This window comes from Vidua chalybeata, chromosome 2 (genome assembly GCF_026979565.1).
Source record: "Vidua chalybeata isolate OUT-0048 chromosome 2, bVidCha1 merged haplotype, whole genome shotgun sequence".
NCBI lineage: Eukaryota > Metazoa > Chordata > Aves > Passeriformes > Viduidae > Vidua > Vidua chalybeata.
The window spans coordinates 72,951,691-72,973,012 of NC_071531.1; the positions used below are offsets into that span (position 1 = coordinate 72,951,691).

The 21,322-nt window shown below is 49.5% G+C and overlaps 2 protein-coding genes and 1 non-coding gene across 4 annotated transcripts; all 3 read left to right on the forward strand.

Annotated features, from left to right (window-relative positions):
* Positions 1-230: 230 nt before the first annotated feature.
* On the forward strand, positions 231-1,267 carry C2H12orf57 (chromosome 2 C12orf57 homolog). Its single transcript, XM_053935583.1, has 3 exons — positions 231-599; positions 706-882; positions 963-1,267. The coding sequence occupies exons 1-3, from the start codon at positions 542-544 to the stop codon at positions 1,109-1,111; spliced, it is 384 nt and encodes a 127-aa protein (XP_053791558.1). The 5' UTR covers positions 231-541; the 3' UTR covers positions 1,112-1,267.
* On the forward strand, positions 361-421 carry LOC128784866 (U7 small nuclear RNA). Its single transcript, XR_008429666.1, has one exon. It is a non-coding gene; the product is annotated as a U7 small nuclear RNA (small nuclear RNA).
* A 971-nt stretch (positions 1,268-2,238) lies between the features above and the next one.
* PTPN6 (protein tyrosine phosphatase non-receptor type 6) lies at positions 2,239-16,055 on the forward strand. 2 transcript variants are annotated; one of them, XM_053935578.1, is made up of 16 exons: positions 2,239-2,319; positions 2,515-2,616; positions 7,599-7,721; positions 8,038-8,232; positions 10,293-10,512; positions 11,274-11,390; positions 11,554-11,670; positions 12,100-12,196; positions 12,583-12,662; positions 12,753-12,902; positions 13,010-13,141; positions 13,421-13,575; positions 13,875-13,942; positions 14,301-14,452; positions 15,178-15,275; positions 15,382-16,055. In XM_053935578.1, exons 2-16 carry the CDS (start codon positions 2,603-2,605, stop codon positions 15,488-15,490), a joined length of 1,827 nt encoding a protein of 608 aa, XP_053791553.1. In that variant the 5' UTR covers positions 2,239-2,319; positions 2,515-2,602; the 3' UTR covers positions 15,491-16,055. The 2 variants fall into 2 exon arrangements, with proteins under 2 accessions (XP_053791553.1, XP_053791552.1); XM_053935577.1 differs by lacking the exons at positions 2,239-2,319; positions 2,515-2,616 and adding an exon at positions 6,931-7,341.
* The last annotated feature ends 5,267 nt before the right edge of the window (positions 16,056-21,322 follow it).

The following is a 21,322-nucleotide window of genomic DNA, read 5'->3' on the forward strand; positions in this document are numbered from 1 at the left end:
TTCAGTGGGGCTAGAACGGGAAGGGCAGACGCACTGCCGGTGAAAACGGAGAGGCTGGAAGTGGGCACCGCCTCGGGAAAGGCGCGGGGGAGCCGCTGGGCGGGAGCCGTGCCACGGCGGGCAGGGGCGGGGCGTGCGCACCGCGTGCCAATGAGAAGCGAGAAATTTGCATACGGACCGGGCGGCACGGCCGGGTCCGTTCGGCGGCGACAGAGCTGCCGGTGTCGGCGTGGAGCGGGTCGGGCGGGCGGCACCGGGCCGGGGGGCCACGGAGGAGGCCGCACGAGGGAAAAGCGGATCTCGCCCTCACCTAGGGGTGGGTCGGCCCGGAGGGGCTCCTCGCCCGGGCGGTAGCCCCGGCAGTGATTTCAGCTCTTTTAGAATTTGTCCAGCAGGTTTCCCGCGCTCGCGGGAAGCCGCTCCCACAGGCCGGTGCAATGGCAGAACGGGGCGGGGAGGCGCAGGCGCGCTCGGGGCGGGCCGGGCTGCGGCCGCTGCTGTTCGCTCTGGCACCGGAGCCGCGGCCGCCCCGCCGCGCCCCATGGCGGCCTCCGCGCAGCCCTCGGTGCCGCCGGCGCTGAGCGCGGAGCAGGCGAAGGGTGAGTGCGGGAGGTTCCGTCTCCCGGGCGGGCCGGCGGCGGAGTGCCCGTGTCGCGTGGCTGGATGCGGGAGGCCGGCGGGCGGCTGAGCGCTCGCGTCCCGCAGCGGTGCTGGCGGAGGTGATCAAGGCGTTCGGGGCGCCCGAGAACGCGCAGCGCATGGAGGAGGCTCGGGACAACGCCTGCAACGACATGGGCAAGATGCTGCAGTTCCTCCTGCCCGTGGCCACCCAGATCCAGCAGGACGTGATCAAGGCCTACGGGTTCAGCAGCGACGGCGAAGGTGGGTTGTTCCCCCGCCGGGCGGGATGCTCCGGGCCCGCCGGGGCAGCGGGGCGTCCCGTCCACCCCCTTTCCTTGCAGGCGTCCTGAAGTTCGCCCGGCTGATCAAGTCCTACGAGTCTCAGGACCCGGAGATCGCCAGCATGTCCGGCAAGCTCAAGGCCATGTTCCTGCCGCCCATGACGCTGCCGCCGCACGGGGCCGGCACTGGCGGAGTTGCTGCCTCCTGAGCCCGCGGAGTTCTCCCGGTGCTCCGGCTGGTGCCCTCTTTCCGAGGTGCAGGTCCTGTCGGCCCTGGGAATGGGGCACTTGAACGAGGGAGAAGCGGTCCTGGAAGGAATGGGATGCTTCGTGTGTGCTCGTGAATAAAACGTGTGTTGAAAGTGCCCGTGTTTTATGAATGGCCGTGAGCTCAGCAGTGCTGCTCCCTGCTGCAGAGGCAGGTACAGCAGTGCTCTCTGCGTGACACGTGCAACGCTGTTTTGGGAGGCCCAGTATGTACCATGTTCTGCAGAAAGGTTTGTGCAGAGCCTCGGTGCGAAGCCCTAGGATCTTATATCAGAGAGACAGGTATTAAGCACTTTACAAGGGCAAGCATTTTCAGACTTTCTGTTTGAAGCATACTAGGAAATGTGTCCCTCAACACGATCTAGTTCTGTTCAGCAAGTGTTGTAAATGCCATTGAGGCCCCTGTCCCAGCAGGGTCAGTGCTAATTTACTCCTGCCCCCAGTGCCTGTGGCTGTCTTGTTTTGTGGCTGAAAATGTGATCCAGCACATTATCCCTAGTGCAAAAGGCAGCAGGGAGCGCCGAGCATAGGAGGGCTGGGCTTGCCCCATTTGGCTGCAGCCTGTATTAGAACAACATAAACAACATACAATTTTTGTCTCACGTTTTTTCTTGGACTGCAGAGGGATCAACCTAGTGGTGCGGCCTTGCTCCTTTACAAAGTTTTATTTCCAGTGTGGTTCAGAGGGACAACAGGTATGTCTGCTTGTAACCTCCTGCCCTTTGTCCCTGTTGCCCTTGGAAGAGTTGAGGTCTTTGGCAAAAGAAAGGAGGAGAAAAGGGCTGAGCGTGAAGGAGCCAGGCCTGGGAGAGCAGGGAGCTGCAAGCCAGGTGTGAGGGAGCTGCGTCGGGCGTTCTGTGCTCTCAGTTACAAACCGGGCAGGAATGCAGCCAGCGAGGGCGTGAGCTCAGTGGATGGGAGGCAGGAAGAGCAGTCGGTCCCTTCCGTCTCCATCTACCTCTCCGAGCTTGGCCTTGGCCTTCCCCCACCCCTCCGATTATTCATTAACTACGGTCCAGGAAGTGCTTTGCAAATGGTGAAAATTAAGCCCGCGGCTTGAGGCCTGAGGTTTGCCTGACCTGGAGCTACCTTCTTATTCCGCCTGGGAGCGGGTGGAGTTCGGGGCTTCGCCTGTGCAGATCGGGCTCAGGTGAGTCACGGGAGGTGCTGCACCCGCAAGCACTGCCAGCTGCTGCTCCAGCACCCCGGCACTCAGCGCCATGAGCATCCAGCCCTGCCGCCAGGGTGCCAGGCCACCTCTCCTCTACCAAGGTCTTTGATCTCTCTCCAAAATCCGTTTCAAGATCCTTTCTTGGTAATTCCAATATTGCTTTATTTTCTTTAGTGGGACCCCCTTGGTTGAGGGCTGTGGTACTTCCTCCACCAGCTCCTGTCAGTCCTCCATCAGTGGGGATCTGAGAGACAAGACCCTGATGCCATCCCGTGGGTGAGTGCTGTGAATGCTAGTTAGGGCAAGAAAACAAGAGTTGTTGGTGAGAAAAATAAAAATATCAGCAGTAGGAATCAGGCACAGAAGGGAAACCCCCCCAGTTTTTAATAGGAGCTGCCTATTAGAGGTAGCCAGAGGATTGGAGCTCGCTGTGCTTTTCATTGTTACTGTTGCTCCTTCTCACTTTGATAACAAGCAAGCAGGGTTTGTGATGCCCAGTCTGCTGCAGTTCCTCTGCCACCCTGCAGCTGCAGCATCTCTGAATGGTTTTGCAGAGAGAGATGTCAGCTGCCTGGCCTTTTAAATACTGGTTATTCCTTTATTTGCTGCAGTCTTTCTAGTCCTTTATGCAGGACATACAATCCTCACAGTCAGTCCAAACAGGTACCTTGCTCTGGAGACTACTGTGGAAGGGTGTCAGGAAATGGGATTCATACTAGCATCACTCCCTGGTAAGAATTTGGGCAACCACAGTGGCCCAGCACTGTGCTGGAGCCCCAGGGCCTGATGGAGAGCATGTGGCTTTGGTAAGTCACAAGAAGATGGTCCATCTGCCCATCCCCAGGCAGCCTTTGCTCTGCATTAATGCCTGAACTACAACAGACTTCTGTACAGAAGTCCTGTCTGAAATCATCTCTGTGCTGAGATTTAGAAGTAACATATGCAATGCTCATTCTCAAAAAGGGCTCCAAATTAGCTCCCCCCAAATGTGAGGGAAGCATGGAACAATAAAGTCATCTGAGCAAGCGGGTGTACAGTATGATGGGGAAAGCAATGAATATGATACTAAAGAAAGCACCAGCATCTGCTTTTGTAAAGGCAAATATGGTCCTGTAAAACTGGAGGGTTTTGAGGGGCTTAGCAAGCTTGTAGATAAGGCAGGTCTGGCCGGTACAGTTTGCTTGGATTTAAAGAATTTGACAAGATTTTCTCATCAAAGTCTTCAAATAAAGCTGAAATCACAACATTAGAAAAAGAAGATGAAGGTTTTCTTGGGTAAAGAATTACTAGAGAGTAGTAAATGGAAGGTGGGAATTAATATCCCATTTTTATAGCAAAGGGAAGTCATCCATCACTGGTCAGATCACAGGGGCCTTATCTGGAATACATGCTGTTCAGTATATTCCCAAGTGATCTGGGAATACAGCTTGGTGAGGTGAGAAAATTGGATGATGATAGAAAGTTATTCAGGATATTGGGGTGGGAGTTGACTTGTGAATAATTTCGGAAAGACCTAATGGCAGTGATTGAGTGGGCAGTAGAACAGCAGATGAAAATGTTTATGTAAAACAATGTTCATGCAGAAAAATAATACAAAAATTGCATATAAAACAATGACTGTGAACTAATGATAACCTCTCCTTGATTATAGAAGTCCATGCAGTTGTTAGCTTAATGCTTGGTTGTAGTGAACATCAGAAATCATCACTGTCCATGATTCACCGGCATTTTGAACACCACAGTTCTGTGCCCCCCTTCACTCTTATCTCCAAATCAAAATGGCAGAATTGGCAATATCTCTGAGAGGGACAGCAAAGGTGGTCAGAGGTATAGAATAGTTCTGTACAAAAAGAAACCCCTTAGTAGGGCTGGAGTCTTCAGCCTGGCAAAGAGTTGAGGATGGATACGGATGTTTCAGGTCTGTTACCACAAGCAGCTTGGAGCAGGGGGCAAAAACCAGGAATCACCCACTGACTTTTCCTTTCTTTACAACAACCAGGTGTTAAAAAAGAGGCAGGGAGCAGGTTATAAGTGAGTCAAAGGAGGGGATGTTTCTGTAACTGAGCAAGGGAGCTCTTTGTCAAAGGGCACAAAATTTGTTATACATTTGACAGTTGACTACAAGTAGCTGCTAATAGAGGCTTAGGAAGTAGGAGGGCAGAAGAAACTCTGTACACAATCTTTCTCTCTGCTCTTCCTTTGACAACCATTTTGACCTCTGGATTGCCTAGTCCCACCCCTGCTGCCCCAAAACTAGCTCAGGTGGCTCAGGGCCTTGTTCGGCTGAGTCCTGACACCTGCCAGGGTGGAGCTTCCTCGGCTGCTCTGGGGACCTGTGGCAAGTGCTGAACCCCCTTGGGGGGGAGCACGTGTGCAGTTTTTCCTGATACCTAATCAGAATTTCCCTTGCTGCAAGTGATGCCTGTTGCCTCTTGTCTTCTTGTTGTGTCCCACAAAACAGAACCTGACTCATCATCTCTAAACCCCTACGGCCCCTTTTAGGTAGTCTCAGACAAGTATTAAATCCCTCCTTAAGCATCTTTTCTTCAAGCTGAATAAACCCAGCTTGCTCTCTGCTGTGTTCCAGGCTCTTCACTGCATTAGTGGCATTATGCTGGATCCTTTCCAGTTTCTCAGGGCCTTTTTTTCTTGCAGAATCCAGATGTGTGTCTTTTAATTATTTATTTCATTTACATTCTACTAGAAATTTGTTACTGTGCTAGCTGTGGCCTGCTTCCACGAGGGATTTACAAGATGAGGTTCTAACACCTGTGTTGTACTGAAAGCCAAACAGTGTAAGAGTAGTCTCTTTGCTGAAATCTCTTGACCTCTTAATTATATTTAAAAAATGGTTTAGTAGCTCAGTTATAGTCTTATTATATTTAGTGGCTCAGCTGTTCCATGCTGCAGCCATTTGGGAGGGCAACCTCAAAGATACCGACTGATGGCTTCTCTGTGGTGACATTTCCCTCCCTTACTGGTAGTTTTCAATTAGATGGCCCAGATCAAAGACACCAGGGCAGCTGCATGCATCCACTCCTTTTCTAAAATGAAAGAAGCAGAAGCGTAAAGTCATCCTGTAAATTATGTAATATGGGATTTTTGTCCACAAAAATACTGTCAAGAGATTACACTGCACCTTGTGGCTTGTCCTTCTGGAGGATACTGAGTTACATGGGATAAATTCTCTCTCACCCTTTCTTATTCTGGTCTGGGCTCTTTGCTACCTTTTTCTTTCCCTGTTCTCCTTTGTCCAACTAATGGTCAGTTCCTCAGACAGATTTTCTCCTTCAGGTAGGGTACAGGGGTGCCTAAGTTCTGGTTTTCGTCTGCCTTGGCTTTGTATTGACTCAGCATACTCTAATATGCTTTTGATATTGGGAATTAATATTTGGGATTTCTCCTTGGAAGTTCCTGCCTTCTCTCCCTTGGCTATAGACAACACTTGTTTCCTGTTCCTGCTAGACTGATTTAGGTGCCGTTTTTTCTGGTGCAACTTCTACAACTTTGTGCAGAAGTTGTTCCCTTGAGTTGGTCCCATGCATTTAAAATGTCCTTGGTTTTTAATATCAGTTCTAAGTCAGTACCTCTGGCTGCCTGCAGCTCACCACACCCCAGCTCACCATGTGCATGAAACCAGAAGCATTTCTTCTAAGGAAGCTCTTGTAGGTGCCTGGGTTGCCTTTCTAGCAATGAAGATTAGCTTCCCACTCGTCTCTCCTGTACTTCCCTTTGTTGCTGGTTTCTGTCTTGGCCACGAGTTTTTGTCTAGCTAGCAGCATGTTCATCTTTTTGCAGGATTTCCCAGTCTGGTGGTGTGTGGGGAAGTTTGCAGCTGATGCTGCTTGAAATGAGCAAGGCTCTTGCTGTTGCTATTGCTGCTGCCCACACCACACAGGGTAGCTGAGATGGCCCCAGGGAAAAGCCAGGCTCCTTTGCCAGCTGGATTGCACTCTTAGGCCACTGCTTAGCTCCCATTCTTTCACCAGACCTGCAGACCTTGAAACCAGTGTTGTGGCCAGGGCAGTCATGGACCACAGCTGGAAGCAGCTAGGTGATTGGAACTGTTTTCCTTCTTTTTTTTTTTTTTTTTTTTTTTTTTTTTTTTTTGTACTTGGTTGTCCAGGTTGTCCAGCTTTGGCCTCAGTATGGGGTGCTGGGATTTTGGAGGTTCTCAGCTCAGCTCCCTCAGTGCGATGTGGGTTCCCTGTAGGTAGTAGCTGTTTGTCCTGGTCTCTGCCTGCCTTTCTGGGCAGTTTCACCACCCTCTTCCAACCTCCCCATCCCTTTTGAGCTACCACGGCCTGTGTCATTCCCATCCTGTGGCAGGCTGGTTTCAGGCAGGCACTGCTGTGCTCAGAGCACTAGCCTGGACCTTGAAGTCTGCAGCTCTGGGTTCACACAGATTCCCCTCTGTGCCTGTACAGAGCATGTGGGACATTTGGGACCATTTGTGTTGCTCATTAGCCTTTTGGAGGAAAAGGGGAACAGAGGACGAGCAGAACTGAGTTTTGTGAACATGGCCAGAACCCAAGATGCATGCGAAGAGTCAGTCCTTGTGTGCTAAAGACAGAGACCCAAAAATAACAGGGGCTATGGGGAGGAAAGACACAAAAGGAGAAGCAGAAGTGTATGCAAAGCAGCTTGGGGCTGCAGAGTGGATGGCTCAGAGCGCTTCCTGTTCCCGGAGCCGTGCGTGCCCCGCTGTGTACGGGCTCACAACTTCCCGTGACCAGCAGCACTGAGCAGCGGGCCAGAGATCAAGGCACCTGTCCAGGAAAAGGTGGATGGAGAGGGTCTGAATGGACTGACAGTCGACTCCAGGAGAGATACATGGCCAGATCCCAAGAGGCACAGGAACAGTTTGGCGTTGGGTGCCCCAGCACAGACCTCCGACTTCCCCTTCCTTTCCAGCGCAAACTGATTTTTCCTCTGTGTTTTTTGGGTTGCTTTGGTGGCAGCCACTTAGCCGCCTCTTCTTTCTCCCTCCACAATGGTGAGGTAAGAGGGTCTGAGAGGTCTGTGTGTGTAAGGAATGGGACCAGGGAAGTAGGATGGATGAGGGCAGGGATGGCCCTGGAAGGTGTATCTCTAATGGGAACTGTCCATAGGCTGGGGGAGGCATCAGGCAGGAAGGGATGCTGCTGTTGGATTTCACCTAGGGATGCTGACCAGGGACCATTCTTCACCTTACAAATCTCCACAGTAGTGCCTGGCCTTTTTTATTCACTTGGTCTTGCTTTTATTTTCTCTGCTAGGTGGTTTCACCGTGACCTGAGTGGGCTGGAAGCTGAAGCCTTACTGAAGGGACGAGGTGTCCATGGGAGCTTCCTGGCCAGACCCAGTCGGAGGAATCAAGGGGATTTTTCCCTTTCAGTCCGGTAAGTAACTTGGACCCCAGCTTCTGTCTTTGCAGTGTTACATACAGAGTGTTACAGATTGCCTAGATCCTCACATGTCCTGTGGCATCTTCTTCATCCTGTCTCTATTCCTTTGAGTTCTTCTCAAGCTGTAAAATGACCTCAGCTTCCCAGCATCTTCTAGAGCCTCCCTCAAGTTGTCCAAGGAGCTTCTCTTTCCAGTCATCTCCATTCATGGAGATGGTTTGCTCTGGTTCCATGGTGGGAGGTAGTGCAGGACACTTTTCTGCCCCTTTTCCAACCACCTCATTGGACTGCCCTGTGCTTTATTCCACAGGGTTGGTGATCAGGTAACCCACATCCGCATCCAGAATACTGGGGATTTTTATGACCTGTATGGAGGGGAGAAGTTTGCCACCTTGTCAGAACTGGTGGAGTACTACACACAGCAACAGGGCTCGCTGCAGGACAAAGATGGAACCATCATCGACTTGCGATACCCGCTCAACTGCTCTGACCCCACGACAGAGAGGTACAGGGACAGCAAGGCAGCTGCTGTGTCTGTGATTAAATGTTTCATGGCCTCCTTTCTGTCCTGCCTGCATCCTCAGAGCAAATCCTGTAAAAAGTGCCTCCTGCCTTTCTTAACCTCCTATGTGTCCATGGGGGCAGCATCCCCAGGAATAGCTGTGCGTACCTTGATCCATCACAGCAGACCTAATAGGGATCTATTTTTACTTCTGGTTTCCGGTTGCCTTTGCTATTTATATGCTGTTTCTGAAAGAAAAGGTTGCGGTGTCCGCTGTGGGTCTGCAATGGTCTGTGGAGGGACACGTTGTGTGGAAGCCCTCAGTTTTGCCCCAAACCTCCTTGGTTATTCTAGGCCTGGGTGAGTCACGTAGCTGCGAGCAGGACCATGTTCCCCTGCTATTCCTGGCCTGCTTAGTCTTCTTCCTGTCCCCACTTTGCATGTGTCTCTGACACCAAGTTCCTAAATCAAATCAGGTGGTTTTGCCCTTGCCTTTTGCTTTCAGGCCCTTTGATACAGCTCGGGGGAGCTGTCATGCCCTGCTCTGGGGTGGACAAGTCCTTCTTGCTCACGTCCTCCTTGGGCACCTGGAGGCATGGAGCAGAGATGCCCTGGGTCAAAACATCAGGGTACACCCCAGCTTGCTCTGGGGTCAGGCTGCAGAGGGGCAGGTCTGCTGCTGGCTGTCCTCTCCAGTCAAGGCCATTGCTGCAGTTTCCTCTCTTCCTCCTGCGGTTGGAAACTTACCCCTCCCCCCCTCGGGCTCTTACGAAAGCTCCTCTCACTCTCTCCCCAAGTGATTTTCCGTCACGTGGCTTTGAAGAGCTGGGCTTTGCTGGGGGAGGGAGGAATGGGACCCATTAACCCCCTCCTCCCTGTGGGGAGGGGAGGCTGGGAGACCTCTTGGATGGGCAGGAGGGGCCAACTGATCCCAAGGTGGCATCTGAGCACATGGTGGCTGAACAGTTCTCTGAGAGGAGGTTCAGAAATTAATGACAACCATGCAGTGAGAGTCACCAGCTGCTTCTTGCGGTGCACGAAGTGAGGGTCAACAAAAGTTACTTGCTGAGGCCAATAACTGTGTGAACCTCTTGCTGTATGTGGAGCACCCCCTTGCTCTGACCAGATGCAGAGGAGAATGAATATATGAATGCCCCAGCTGCCTCTGTGACTGGGCTGTGGCCTCCTGAACTCCATCTCAGTTTGGGGGAACAAATAACCCCCTAACAATGTGAAGTTCACCAGTACCATGCCAGGCCTTCCCTGTTAGCTGCTTCGTGGGAAGTAAATCCATTTTCACATCCCCATGGCAAGGCAGGGAATCCCTTGGTGAAATGGGGATGCTCCTGACTTTGTGCTAGGAGGAGAGAAGGAGCTGCTGAGTTTTTGCATTGAAGACAGAAATGTGCACGTGGATCAGCTCCTGGTGCTCACTCCCATCGCCAGGGTGATTGCTGCAGTGTGACGTGCCCAGAGAATGGGCATTATCCTTTGAGTGAAGAGGTGACTGAGTTTCAGAAAGAGGAGTTTCTGGAATGGTTCTTTAATGGATCTGATCTCAATACAACCATCTGGGTGCTGCTAAATCTCATAGCAGAGTTTCTGACTCAGTGGGGGCTTATTTTTATTTCCCTGGTGTTTGAGTTTCCAGAGCCCCTTGCAGCAGTAAGGCAACAAGCCCAATAATACTGTGAGGTGCTGAAACACACAGACTACTCTCTCCCAACTGGTGTTCCAGGCAGAAAGTATCATTTACCTGTGCCTATGTGTGTGTCACACAGTGGTGCTTTCCCACTGTGTCATCCGGTACCAGCCTTCTGCTCCCTAGGTCCCTTCTGTCTCCACCTCATCCCTTGCACTTTCCTCTCTGCCCGGCTCTCCACCTTCTGTCTTATCTGTTCTTCCCAAAATTCTGCTCCTCTCTCATTCCTTCTTCTCTGTCTCTGCCTTCCTTTCTTCCTCCCTCACCCTTCCCCAGTGTTGCTGTTCTTCACTCATCTGCTCCAGGGCATCCACTTCCTGCATCTCCACCTCTTTTCTGACCTTCTCTTGTTTTTTCTTAGGTGGTACCATGGGCATCTGTCAGGCCCTGCAGCTGAGTCACTGCTCCAGGCCAAAGCTACCCCTTGGACCTTCTTGGTGCGGGAGAGCCTCAGCAAACCTGGGGACTTTGTCTTGTCTGTCCTCACTGACCAGCCTAAACCTGGGTCTGATGCTCCAGCTGGGGCAACTGGTGCCTCTGGGACCCAGCTCAAAGTTACACACATCAAGATCATGTGTGAGGTGAGCAGTGGAAGGGCAGGAGGAGAGGCAGTGGTCTGATGGATGTTACCGAAATGGCTGTCACGATTTCTCCTACTTTATTCATGTGGGATGAAGAGATTCTAAGGAGAGAAGGCAACTGGCCTTAAATGGGATTGGAGGGCAATACACCTTCTCTGGGCTTTGATCCACTGAGAGCACAGAGCCATGAACTCCGTGTGCTCAGGGCAAACTCTTCTGACCTCCCTGCCAGAGCAAATGCTTTCCTAGATGGTGCAGGGTGGTGCCTATGGATCTGGACCCCAGCATTGCCTTTTTCCTGAGCGTCATCAGCTTTGTTCATGGGACAGGTGGAGAGAGTGGGGGCTGTGCAGCCTGGAGAAAGCTCTGGAGAGATCTTACAGCACCTTCCAGTATCTAAAGGAGGCTCATGAGAAAGCTGGAGAGGGACTTTTTACAAGGCCATGGAGTGATAGAGCAAGGGGGAATGTCTTCAAACTGAAAGAGGGCAGGTTTAGATGGGATAAATAGGAAAAAAATACTGTGATGTTGGGGAGGCACTGGCACAGGTTTCCTAGAGAAACTGTGGATGCCCCATTCCTGGAAGTGTTTGAGGCGAGGCTGGAGGGGGCTTTGGGCAACCCAGTCTAGTGGAAGGTGTCCCTGCCTATGGCAGGGGGCTTGGAATTAGCTGCCCTTTATGATGCCTTCCAACCCAAACTATTCCAGGATTCTGTTATGAATGTTATGAGTGAGATATTACACATTCTTCCTCTGTTTAGAATGGACGCTACACAGTTGGAGGTGCTGAGATGTTTGACAGCTTGACAGATCTGGTGGAGCACTTCAAGAAGGTTGGAATTGAGGAGATATCTGGTTCCTTTGTGTACCTGAAGCAGGTAAGTCTGGTTTCCTGTTTTTTAGGGGCCCTTTGGAGGGACAGATTTGCTGTTTGTTTCTGCTTTATGTCCTTTTCCTTCTTTTTTCCATGGTGCACAGAGGACAATTTGCTCTCCAGCAGCATCTCTCTCTCTCTCACCTGTTGTGTTTTCCCATCCCCAGCCCTACTATGCTACAAGGGTGAATGCTGCTGACATTGAGAACAGAGTGCAGGAACTGAACAAGAAGACAAGTCTGTCTGAGGAGACGTCCAAGGCTGGATTCTGGGAGGAATTTGATGTAAGAAACTGCTGGGGGACATTATTTGGCTTTATGTGAATTCTGCATGCACCACCTCATTCTCCATCTTCGATTTCTTCCTGTACACAAATTTCTTGTGTCTTGTCAATTTATTTCTGAAAGAAGTGTGAAGTATTTCTGAAACACACACTTTCAAAAATAATTCCCCAGTTTCCTTGGGGAATGAGTCTCATCTTTAAGTGAGCCCAGTGAGGTAGAAATGTGCTGCTGTTTTATGGTTGGGAGAGTGAGTCACCAAGACAGTAAGGGCATAAGGCTCAGGCTTCTCAAGTCTAGGTTTGGTTTTCACTTCTCTGCTCCCCCACGGCATGCCCATGTGTCATCAGAGCCACCACTGTGCCTCCTAGTGCCCACCTCTCCTGTCATACATTGTGACCTTGCTGTGACTACTCTTTCTTCTGCTCTCAGAGCCTGCAAAAACAGGAAGCCAAGCACCTGTTTGACCGTCATGAGGGCCAGAGACCTGAAAATAAGAGCAAGAACCGATACAAGAACATATTGCCCTGTGAGTCTTGCTTCTCCGCTATAAAAAAATCCAAACGGACAGACAGGCAATGAAGAACTGTCCAAGCCATCCCTTCCTCAACCCACTCTGTCCTCCAGAGTAGGTTACAAGGTGGATTTAAGAGCTGATGAGGGAGGTCACAGCCTTTCCCTGTCTTTGAAGGAAGGAGGGAGGGTTGCATCAGAGTCATTAGCTTCTGTGGTCCATCACAGAGACAGAGAGATGGGAGGATGGAGTGAGATTGGTCTGGGCCCAGAGAGGGAGAGCTGAGGATATGGGGCATCACTGGGAATCATGACTGAGGTGGCACAGGGCAGTGAGGGAGCTCTGTGTGGCTGTGCATGGAGTATCTCATTGCACTGTTCATTCTTTCACTGCACTCCCAGTTGATCACTCCAGAGTCATCCTCCAGGGAAGGGACCCAAATATACCTGGATCTGACTACATCAATGCCAACTATGTCAAGGTGAGATTCTTGAAAGATGACTGTGTGCTCAAAGCAGGGGAAGGCCTGCTGCTCCTGCAGCCCTCCTGACCCTCCCCCATCTGCACTCAGAACACCCTGATCAGCCCAGATGAGTGCACCAAGACCTACATCGCCAGCCAGGGCTGCCTGGATGCCACAGTCAATGACTTGTGGCAAATGGTGTGGCAGGAGAACACACGCATTATTGTGATGACAACACGGGAGGTGGAAAAAGGCCGGGTAAGTAGCAGTCTGGAGGTGTATCCTTTCCCTTTCAACCATTGCTCTGCTTTTTCTCTCTCTCCTGTCTTCTGCCCATCCTCACCCTGCCCTCTCTGCCCACACAGAACAAATGTGTGCCTTACTGGCCAGAGCTGGGCAGCACGAAGGAATATGGTCCCTACCTTGTGCAGAACGCTGGGGAGCACGATGCACTGGAGTACAAACTCCGGCACCTCTGTGTGTGCCCAAAGGATAATGTGAGTGTCTGACCGAGGGCTGCCATCCAACCCGTGGGTCTAACAGCCACCATACAGTTAAACCTGGGAACTGCTGGGTGCTGTGATGATGCTGCTGTTTTAGCATGCTTAGGGCTGCTGTTCCCACCTGGTTTGGGCTGGAATCACACTGGTGGAATCACCAAGAAGTGTGCAGGAAACAGAGATTCTCTCTGGTTTCAGACTCATCTCTCCCTGGGACAGAGCCCAGGGATAGGACTGGGTTGCAATTTTACCACTGGGGTGCTTTGCTCTTCTCAGGGCAAAGCTGTGCGTGAGATCTGGCAATACCAGTACCTGAGCTGGCCTGACCATGGTGTACCCAGTGAGCCGGGAGGAGTCCTCAGCTTCCTCGACCAGATAAACCAGAAGCAAGAGAGTATTCCCAATGCAGGGCCTATTCTGGTACACTGCAGGTTGGTACAGAGGCTGGAGTTTGAAGCATCCTCCGTTGCTTATCTAGGGTGAGATACAGAAAGTCTGTCCTGCTGCTTCCAGCTGTACCCCAGGACTTGTGAGTGAAGCATATGCCAGTCCAAATATTTGCTGTTTTCTTCTTCAGTGCCCCTACACCAAGCTCTCTACCTTTTGAACCCATGACTCTTTTGTGGCATTGCTGAACAGCTACTACAAGAGCCACATGCTTCCCCAGAAGCAGCTGCATTTTGTTTCAGGACCTGTCTTGCTCTGACCTCTGCTTGTCCTCTCTTTGCAGTGCTGGGATTGGCCGCACTGGGACTATCATCGTCATTGATATGATAGTGGAAACAATCTCCACCAAGGGTAAGAGGACTTAAAATGAGCTGGACTACCCAGTAGGGCTTTGCCTTTAAGTTCAGCTGCAGAGGGATGAAAACTATCAGCTGTCAGTAGGAGAAGATCCTGCCATAGCCCTAAGAAAGTTGTTCTGCTGGATCTCTGTACCATTACTGCTTCAGCCTTCCCTGAGCTTTGGCTTTTCCTCCAAGGCCAGACTTCAAAGGTACTGAGCAGAGGGAGAGATAGGAGGTCCATACAGAAACAAAGAGTATGGAAGGAGGTGGAAAGTTCTTGACTGTCTTCCACTGTGGCTGCTTTTGGTAGAGAATTGGGCGAGAGGGCAGTGGATATGTCTGTAAGCTTTTCTGGTGCTCCTTGCTAGGGCTGGACTGCGACATTGACATCCAGAAGACCATCCAGATGGTGAGGGCCCAGCGATCTGGGATGGTGCAGACAGAGGCCCAGTACAAGTTCATCTACATGGCCATCTGCCAGTTCATAGAGGCAACCAAGAAAAAGCTGGAAGTTATCCAGGTGAGAGAAAAGGGGCTCTACTGCCCTGAGAGCCCAAGCCCTGCATGCTGCTGGCTCTGAGCCGAAGTGCTCTGTTTCAGAAGCTTTAAGTTAACACCGAGACCTACACAGACTACAATGGTGCAGTAAGATCTGTGTCCCTGTTCCTCTCTTCTAAGACTTTTAAATTCAGGGGACAAGTTCATTAGCAATTCAAGTACCAATCCCTTCTGAACTGCTAGACAGCAGGTACATTTTAATGCAGTTACCTCAACTATGTTCTGAATAACTTCACCAAGTGCTGTTTTGTTACAAACTTCGTTTAGGACAAGCAAAGACTTTCCTTGCCTCTTATTTCCTCTTTGTCTTTCACATCCCAGTTTTGCAGCTGCATCATCTTTTCCTGCTATTTGATAAGTGGTGTCTTTTCTCTTTCCTTGTAGCTTCTGGCAGCATGCTGTAGCTCCTGCTGTTTTAATATTCTTTAGCAGAAATTTGGGACTTTTAGGTGTTCTAGTGCCTCCAGAGATTTGTTGCCCCACTGTTGCCTCCTGTGCAAGGCTGCATTTGCACCTGCTGCTCACCTCTGGCAGTGGCAGTGTGCTGAGCCCAGGCACTTCAGCAATCCACCAACTTCCACTGAGATCCTAGCACAGAGTGGGGTTTAACACACAGAACTCTTCCATGGTGCCTCAAATGCATCTCCCAGATCACACTCTTCTAAGCCTGTTTTTCCTCTCCTGCAGTCTCAGAAAGGCAAGCCAAACGAGTCTGAGTATGGGAACATCGCCTACCCCCCTGCAGTGAGGAATGTGCACCCCAAGGTTTCGCGAAAACCCTCCAAGTAAGAGCTCACCTGCAGCAGAGACCCGCTCTGCCTGCCCCTGGCAAATCTGCTTGTGGGCTTGGCTGGCTTTTTCCTCTTCCTCACTTTTTCCCTGGTCTTACAGGCAGAAAGAAGAGTCAACAGTTTATGAGAACTTGGGGAAAAAGGAGGAGAAGGTGCGGAAACAACGCTCCTCAGAGAAGAAGCTGAAAGGCTCACTAAAGAAAAAATAATCATACATTGCAGGTAGCCCCATGGGGGTTTAAACCTGGGCGGCAGGACTGGAGCTCACATCCCAGCTGGCCTGTCTCGCATTCCTTGCTCTTGGACTGGAACGAAGCCTTCCCCTTCTCTTCCGTGCCAGCTTTCAGTGCCGTGAACCAGAGCGCTTTCCAGCTCAGCTGACCGACTCCATGGTCCCTTGCCTGTGCAGGCGAGCAAAGTCTCTTGCCCCCTCATCATCCCTTAGCAGGAAAGGTCACACCCTCCTTCCCTTGCTCCCTGAGCACTGGGGCCCAAACTCACCTTTGCTGTGTCAGCTTCAGTGGAATTCTCAGGGAAGGTCATCCCAGAAGCTACATCTCTGCCCACGGCCATGAGTTAAGAGTTTATCTGTTTGTGTTCCCTGAAGCCTCAGCTTTTTAAGTATGGAGGTTTTGGCCTGTTTCAGCTCATCTCCTCTGCAATTCAACAGGAGACTTCCTCTTTCCTTAATACCAACCTTCTGCCCCTCTTACCCTTTTGCTATCTCATCCTTCACCTGGATGCTGTAAATATACCAGAATTTGATGTGATGGCCATATTTTCTTATTTGTTGTAAATAAACTTGTATTTGTTTGACTGCCAAAACCAAAAGGTTTTCTTCTCAGCGTGTTAGCTGTACTCCTGATTTCACCTGCAGACCTGCAAAGACTTACAAGGATGGTTCCAGCTTAGTTTTCCTGATTTCCTGTTGCCTTCAGGCTTCTGAACAGAAGCTGTGACTAATTATGGTGGCCTGTTGCTATGAGGCTCAAGTGTTGGTGGTCAGCAGGGAAATCTGAGTATGGAAAGTTGGGTGTGGCAAACTGACACAGCTTTTGCACCTAAATTTTACTTGTGGGTTTTCAATATGTGAACAAAGCCACAGCTGCTCTGACCTCATGCTGGTAACACTGCCACTTCCAGCAGCACCCTGGGCCAAAGACCACCACGATTTATACAGAATCCATTGGGAGGAAGGAACACTGCTTGCTGTCCTTTGATATGGCAAGAAAGCTGGTTGGAAGCATTTGGAAGACAGAAGACAGTTTGTGAGCAGACCCTCCTTCCATGTGCGGGACTTCAACTTCCCTTAGCCTGTGAGCCCATAGGCTTGTGTGTCCATTTCCCAGCTGGCTTTGCCATTTCATTGCCACTAGAGGAAGAAACAGGAAAGGGGCAGTGGGGGAAATAAGAGGCAGAAGTAAAAATGGGTGGAGGGACACATACTGTGTTTCACTATGCCAGATACTCTCTTTTAAGCAATGGGGAAGGGGCTAAAGTCCTAGCCTAAGGAAACACCTACCTTTGCCTTAGACCCCTGGGAAGCTTCTAAGGACAGGACCCAGTTATCTTCCTTCTTAAAAAGCTGCCACAGCCTAAAGCAAGGCATACCAAGAGTTAGCTTAAACTCTACCTGAAGCTTGAAAATGAAGAGATCTTGTGGAACAAGCTCAGGTTACTGAGAACCTTATTTGTGTTCAAATCCCTGAGCTTAATGTGTCCATAATGTACAGTCTACAAAAAATTTAGACTGAACAAGAACTTTCCTGATTGCACATAGAGAAATACAGCACTGTCATAAGCAGTCTTCTTTACATAGGATCTGTTACACACAACTACTTTGGGGTGACTGTTTGAGAATGCATTTTCAAAGCTGGTTCAAAGAATTTGTGCTTCCTTGATGCTGCAAGTCAAAACATACACGTATTAGTTATGGCTCTGATTGCCAGTAAGCTTTAAACCAGGAATCCATAGATTATATCTGTTCCTTTAAACATCTTGTGCTCTGCTTCACCAGAGGAAGAAGTCCCTAAAGGCCTCTTTTCTTCCCTGGAGGGCTCAAGTTGGAGTTGTTTGTAAAAAGATGGTTGGTTGTAAATAGATGTGGTCTTGGGAGTGGCTGTCTTGACTGTCATGATAATGAAATAGCTGAGTTTAAAATCCTAGTGATAGGAGAAAAACTGTAAGTAAAGCTACTTACCTGGACTTGGGGAGAGCAGACTTTAGGCTGCAGGGAAGCAGTTAGTAAGGTCCCCTGGGAATCTGCTTTAGAGGATAGTGGGGTACATAAAGGCTACTCACTTTTTAAGGGGCCTCTTTCCAAGAGCACAGGAGCAGGCAATTACAAAGTGCCAGAAGTCTAGCCAGTGAGGCTGCGGGCTGGCTTGGCTGAGCAAGGATCTCCTTCTGCAACTTAGCAGGAAGTGTATGGACTTCGGAAAGAAGGACAGATTATGCAGGCGGACAGACATGCTCCTTGCCACTCTAGGGAAAAAATGCCCAAACTCAAGTTGAAGCTGGCTGGTACTGTGGTGGATAACAACAAGCATTTTTAAGTATGTTAAGAGCAGAAGGAAGACTAAAGATCTGTCACTTGATGAGGTGGGTCACCCAGTGACGAAGCAGACATTTAATGCTCCCTTTGCTTCTTTGACACTGGTGATGGGGGGTGTCTGGAGCCCTGGGCTGGATGGCCATGGCTGGGGGAATGAACTCCCAGCTGACTTGGAACTTGCATGGGATTTGCTGCTGCAACTGAATGAACCTAAGTCTATGGGGCCCAATGGGATTCCTCCCAGGGTACTGAAGACTTGGCCAATGTAACCATGAGACCTCTCAGTTATTAATCAACAGCCTTGGGAATCTGTATAAGTTGACATGGAGGCTGGCAAATGTTGTCCCGGTTTTCAGGAAGAGCAAGAAAGAAGGTCAATCAGTCTCACTCTGGTGCCTGGTAAAACTGTGGAGAAAATTAGTCTGAAAGCTATCAAGAAAAAGACTTGCAAGACAACGCAGTCATTGATCAAAGTGCACATGAGTTCTTGAAGGAAAAGTCATGCATTACCAACTAATAACCTTTCACATCAAGGCTACCCACCTAGTAGTCAAAGGGAAGGCAGATATGGGTTTTGTTTTTGTTTTGTTTTGTTTTGGCAAAGCTTTTGATAGTGTCAGCATATCCCTCTGAACAGCATTCGGCATACAGCCAGATGTGTACACGATTTCATCCACACAAAACTGAACAAGAACAAATGCCAGATTCTGCACCTGGAGTGCTGTAATCCTGGATGTGAATATAGACTAAAGGATGAGACTGGGGTGCAGCCCTGCAGAAAGGCTCTGGGCATTTTGAGTGATGGCAGGCCCTGCCAGGTGTGTTATGCTAGGGTGTGCTAGGCACAGAACAGTTAACTGGCCAGAGAACTGAGGGCCCCACTGCACTCAGGTACAGCCTCACCATCACTGTGTGCAGCTTCACACTCCACAATCCAAGGAGGATATAAAAATACTATAATGTGTCCAAAGGAGGACAACAAAGACAACAAGGAAATGTGTGACTTACAAGGAGCAGCTGAGGATACAAAGTTAGTTCAGCTTGGAGAAGACCAAGGGCTGACCTAACACCTCCTCATGAGGGGCAGAAGAAGGGGAATGCTGATCTCTTTTCTTTGGTGTCCAGCAACAGGACACAGGGAATGGCTTAAAGCTGCCCAGGGGGAAGTTCAGGTTGGATATCAGAAAAAAGAGTAATTTATAGAGTGGACAAGCTCCCCAGGGGAGTAGTCATGACCCCAAGTCTGTCTCTGTTCAAGATGTATTTAGACAATGCTCTCACCTGAAGTTTAACTTCTAGGTTGCCCCGGACTTGATCCTTGTGAGTTCCTTCCAACTCAGGACATTCTATGATTCTATGATGCTGTGATAACCTCAAAGTCCTAAATCTTAGTACAGAGCAGCCCAGAGAAACAGCAAAGAACCTACCCCTAAAGAAAACAAGATCTTGCGGTTGAAACACAAGCAAAGGAGAGTTTAGTCAGTGGAGGAAGACTTCTCCTCCTCTTTTCAGCCAGGAAAGCAGAGAGGGGAAAAAGCCCAAGGTGTAACAATGGAGGCCAGGACACAGCATAGAGATGCTTCCATGACCTGCAAAAGCAAGTAAACTTACCCTCTATCTGCAGCCCTTACAGGCAGCTAAGGGACCAGCCCTGGTCACCCACACAGCTGTTCGAGTATCCACACATTTTTCTTCTCTCCGCACACTGTGATGATTTGCCAGTGACCATGAGTGTATTTCTTTCTTTTGTTCCTTTCCCTTCATCATTCTCATTCTAATTTCAACCAAATAAAATCTCTCTGTTCCACCTCCCACTACACAAAATAACCAATTTTTTCCATGCACTAAGCACACTTAGACACAATAAAAATTTGGTTGGTTTCTTTTTTTTTTTTTTTTTTTTTTTTAATTTTTACAAATATCTGAAAGCATCACTGAGCAGACAGTGATACAAGTAAGATATTCCAGCAGTGACAGGCACCCAATGAATGGCATTGTCCTGAATTCAGTCCCAGGTTCTCTTGGGATCAAGAGTGAAAGAGAAACAAAATTTACTAGAAAAAAAGCCTGGTGCTGATGGCAGAAGAACTCCCTCACTTGGCCAAAAAATAATTTGATATCCTACAGAAATCTAAATATTAATGAAGACTAGAGGCAAATATCCATGTGGGTTAATACCAGTCAGCTCCTTTGCCCCCTCTCCAAATTTAACTGGTGGGATGAGGAAGGAATTACAGCTGCCTAGAGGCAGAGCCCGTTCCTGCAATTGAATCACCACAGATGGAGCAGAGGCATGGGGACAAATCTGGCTACTGGATTAAAAACTTCATAGTGAGGACAAACAATACTAGTGGAGGGAGTTCAAAGGTCCTCACTCTTATCTTCTGCTGGTCAGCGACGCTGGTTCTAGAAATCTTCAGCTTCTTTCATTTCTTCCCTTTGAGTAGGAGACTGTCACTGAAAGGGAGACAGAAGGCAGTCATCAATCCAGAAAATACAAGCAAAGCTGTACCAGCTCCTCAATATGGATTCTGAGGTATGGGGTGTCACACCCAAAGGATCTAGACTTCCAAGTCCTTCCTTTTAGGCAGGTGTTTTTTTTCCCAAAGACCTTTAAATCTTCTGGAACAAATATGACAGAATCTGGTCAGAGCTGAGGAAGAAGCATGTTATAATCAAAGATCCCAGAAAAAAGAAACCAACTCTGGTTTCCCTTCTCAGTTCTGAGAAATCTAAGCTTTTGGCTGCACCCTGTTAGCTCAGCTGGCACTGCCTTTTTCAGTAAACACTGGACAGATTAGGCAAAGCCACCAAACTCCTAACAGCTCTGAAAGCAGGAAATGGGGTTTCTTGCATGAACCAGAAAGCTTTTGGAGAATAACAAAAGCGTCTTCCTTAGAGATCATCAGCCCAGACCACCACAAATTCCCAAGATCATCTGCCTGCCTCCTTACAGCCCTGTTTGCCATAACCACAGTTTGCCCTGTACATGTGATATCTCAGAGAAGGCTCCACAGTTCTGTCTTTCCCATGCAAGGCTCCTTATGAGGCACACATGGAGCTCCAATTACTACACACTCCATGTATATCTTTCTGTCGTTCCCTGCAAGGAAAGCTTCAAGTTTCACATCACAAATGGGAACTGAGGTAGAGACTGGAATACACTTGCTGGGGCCAAAACGGCCCAGGCCAGAAACATCCCAGGCACCAGGAAACAGCAACACCCTGGTTCCACTACTAACAAAAGGATGAAAATGTACAGTGCCTTACCTTCCTCTGTGTCAGCAGATGCAGTAAGGGGTGGAGGGTGGGAAAGGAAAAAAAAAAAAAACAAAACCAAGAGTAAATTGATGAAATTTAACAAAAATTCCCATTCCCACAGTAGGAGAGGCTGCTCCCTACTTGTCTGTATCCTCTGGCATCAGGCTCCCCTCAGAAAAAGATCTGAGAGAGTTCCAGAAAGGGGAGCAGCTTCCCAGGTAGGGTG

Bases quoted from the DNA above. Each gene is read 5' to 3' on its own strand.
- C2H12orf57 (XM_053935583.1), top strand. From the start codon at position 542: ATGGCGGCCTCCGCGCAGCCCTCGGTGCCGCCGGCGCTGAGCGCGGAG. The intron at 600-705 runs GTGAGTGCGGGA...CGCGTCCCGCAG, and splicing joins GAGCGCGGAGCAGGCGAAGG to CGGTGCTGGCGGAGGTGATC. The intron at 883-962 runs GTGGGTTGTTCC...CTTTCCTTGCAG, and splicing joins GTTCAGCAGCGACGGCGAAG to GCGTCCTGAAGTTCGCCCGG.
- PTPN6 (XM_053935578.1), top strand. The intron at 7,722-8,037 runs GTAAGTAACTTG...TTTATTCCACAG, and splicing joins GATTTTTCCCTTTCAGTCCG to GGTTGGTGATCAGGTAACCC. The intron at 13,142-13,420 runs GTGAGTGTCTGA...TGCTCTTCTCAG, and splicing joins GTGTGTGCCCAAAGGATAAT to GGCAAAGCTGTGCGTGAGAT.